The following is a 2,789-nucleotide window of genomic DNA, read 5'->3' on the forward strand; positions in this document are numbered from 1 at the left end:
AAAAAAATAAAGGGCTTCCCACAGTGCAACAGTCACGCTGCTATAGTTCCAGGGGAGAAACCCGGCAGCAAATAGGCACTTACCCCCAACTAAAACAAACAGGGCATCTAGGGAGCAGAATAACAATATGGAAAGCTAAATGGGAATTAGAAAGTCTATAAAATGGACTCGTCTCTTGTTTACTTATTGACTATTCCCACCAGAACAATGGAATGGACACAAAGGAAGGTCACACTATTTGAGTGAAAAATGGAATCACAAATATTTTGAGATTTTTGCACAAGTTCTGATGAGTGAGGTGACAGGGTGATTTGTACTTACCTGCAGAGGGGCATGTCGGTACAATATGCTAGGGGTGTTTTATGTTTTGTTTTCATATGTTCTCTATTCACTCACAGACTTGGAATGGCAGCTGCGTTCTAGTTGCTATGGCTGAATTACCCTAACAACCAGACAGCAGTTTTGAAATTAAATTGGAAGATGAAAAGTAGATAAAAAGAAAAGACTGAAAAGAAATAGGAACACCAGGAATAATAAACCCGCACACTTGTTTTGTGTTTGAATGATTAGCGTTTCTATTTAGAGTATTTCCATTATAGAAAAACATCATCAGAATAGCAATGCTAATCATTCAAACATCATACACCATTAACAATAAAGCTGCATAGAGTAAGTGCATTTATAACCAACTAAAACATTTAGTGATGATTTTAAGTCATCACTTCTGCGGGTCATTGTTAATATGTGTAGTGGCGAAGTTACAGAGCTTGTCATTTACCAGCAGCTACAGTTGTATTCGTTATCTCCACTAAAGAAGTGACTTATACCAACCTTTTTTTCCTGATACAGGAGCATCAAGATGGGCGCCAAACTGTGCAAAATCTTGCATCGACGCCGGCATACTGAGGTAAGGCAGACGGAAATGTAAAGTTGTTGTTTCATGACTGATTACTAGAGGCCTTGCCAGCACATATAAAGGGGAATTATCACTACAAAAGAGAAATTCCTAAGCTTACAATAAATATTTCGTAAACCTGTATGACAAACAGCTGTTATATTTTTCTGATGTTATTCAAAAATATATTTAATTGTTCAATATTCACTATAGTGTGGGAGCATGTATCGCACTTAAACATTTTTTTCCCCCCATTCTCTATAGACTGTTGACATCAATCAGTCTTTTGATGCTTGTGTGCCGAGGGTAAGTATTTCCCTTTTAGGTATGAAGCAGGAGCTGCTGAGAGACATCCAGAAGGAGATGAGGATAGCAGCAGGGGCAGAAAAGCTGTACCGTGTCACCAAGGACAGACAGACCAAAGCCCAGGTGAAGAAGCTGAGGACGAGCAGTGAGAAGAAGGTGAAAGCCCTTTACTCCGCTCTCCTCAAGCTCAATGAGGATATAGCTCAGAGGGAAGCAGAGAATGCTCCAGGTGAGATATAACAGTCTCTTGCTTTTTCCTGTTGACATTATATGGGGAGCATGAGAGTCATCATAGCATCGCACCCACTACCTTCTTCATGGACATTACACTGAGCCCCACAAGACTATAGATGACGTTTATAGCTTTTGAAAGAATATTTTAAAATAATCATTTAAATCATCTTGACAAATCAACAAACAGGCCTTAGGTTCAAGAATGGTTTTGTATTTGAAAATCCTTATATTTGCTATGTTTTCAGATGCAGTACCGGAGAATACCAGTGACACCGGGGTAAACATCCAAGCAAGAGAGATCACTGCGCCTGAGGTTCAGGTCATTTCAGAACCTGCCAGTGATACTTCCCAAGTGAGTATATTACACTGATGCCATTGATTTCTTGGACACAAACATTACCATTATCATATCCATGTAATGCCACATTCATTAATTGCCCAATTGTTCCTTGTTTGCAGCATCAACATCACGAATCATCTGAGGAACCTGTTCCAGAGACAGAACAGCCGCCCGAAGAGCCATCTGACAGGTAAGGCTTTTTTGGAGTTTATTAGAGGTCAGATTAAATCCCTACCCCATACTTTCATCCATTTAGATAAAATCTATCTAACAACTGGATTATTATTCTAATGAATGTAAAATACCAGAAGATTAAATTATTGGCAACAAAAGAGGGCAGGTGGTAAGATGCACCTGCATTTGGCTGGGATGTTCCACAATAAATAATTCAGTAGCACAGTGCCAGCTAAGAATTATGGATGGGGGTAGTATTGATGATTATGGAGGGTGTATCTGCTAAGGGAACCAATAGGGTAGATTGCAGCTAATCATTCGCTAAGGGAAAGAATGAATTGGAATGAACACTAACTTGTATTATACATACAGTGACTTACCTGCAAACGACATCAATGAGGAGGCAGAGGAAGAGGCAAAAGAAGCAGTTGTTGAAGAACATCCAGTGCAAGAACAGCCTGAGAACGAGGAAGAAAGGTGAGATCACAGTTTACACGCAAGGCCGCAGTTTAGCCTGCTTTCTTCTATAAACATTACACTTTTATTATAATGATATTTTACCTCAATTACCTGATCCCAACAGTGAAGTTCCAGACAATGAAGAAGCAGAGAATGAAGAAGAAAGATCACAGGGCCCTCATCCGGGGGATTACAGCTCCATTCCAGAGGATTCTCAGGCAGAAGAAATAACATTAGAAGAGGCTGAAAGCACACAGTAAGAGAAATCCTCAATACAAGATATAATTATATATCTATCATTGTATTTCACATTGCATAAACAACACAATTCCTGTTCATTCCCTTTCAGAGAGCTGCAGTTCACCAGTTTTACGGCAAAGG

At 39.5% G+C, this 2,789-nt stretch overlaps 1 protein-coding gene across 1 annotated transcript; it reads left to right on the top strand.

Moving 5' to 3' along the window:
- The first annotated feature begins 1,147 nt into the window (after nt 1-1,147).
- LOC121394181 (phosphatidylglycerol--prolipoprotein diacylglyceryl transferase-like) lies at nt 1,148-2,516 on the top strand. The gene is made up of 4 exons (XM_041564399.1): nt 1,148-1,430; nt 1,681-1,787; nt 1,895-1,965; nt 2,322-2,516. Exons 1-4 carry the CDS (start codon nt 1,223-1,225, stop codon nt 2,428-2,430), a joined length of 495 nt encoding a protein of 164 aa, XP_041420333.1. The 5' UTR covers nt 1,148-1,222; the 3' UTR covers nt 2,431-2,516.
- Nucleotides 2,517-2,789: the final 273 nt, after the last annotated feature.

Source organism: Xenopus laevis, chromosome 5S (genome assembly GCF_017654675.1).
Source record: "Xenopus laevis strain J_2021 chromosome 5S, Xenopus_laevis_v10.1, whole genome shotgun sequence".
Classification (NCBI taxonomy): Eukaryota; Metazoa; Chordata; class Amphibia; order Anura; family Pipidae; genus Xenopus; species Xenopus laevis.

What these genes read in the sequence shown, in the direction of transcription:
- LOC121394181 (XM_041564399.1), top strand. Translation starts at nt 1,223, where the DNA reads ATGAAGCAGGAGCTGCTGAGAGACATCCAGAAGGAGATGAGGATAGCA. An exon ending in GGAAGCAGAGAATGCTCCAG is followed by an intron (nt 1,431 to 1,680) that starts GTGAGATATAAC and finishes CTATGTTTTCAG; the next exon opens with ATGCAGTACCGGAGAATACC. An exon ending in CCCGAAGAGCCATCTGACAG is followed by an intron (nt 1,966 to 2,321) that starts GTAAGGCTTTTT and finishes TTATACATACAG; the next exon opens with TGACTTACCTGCAAACGACA.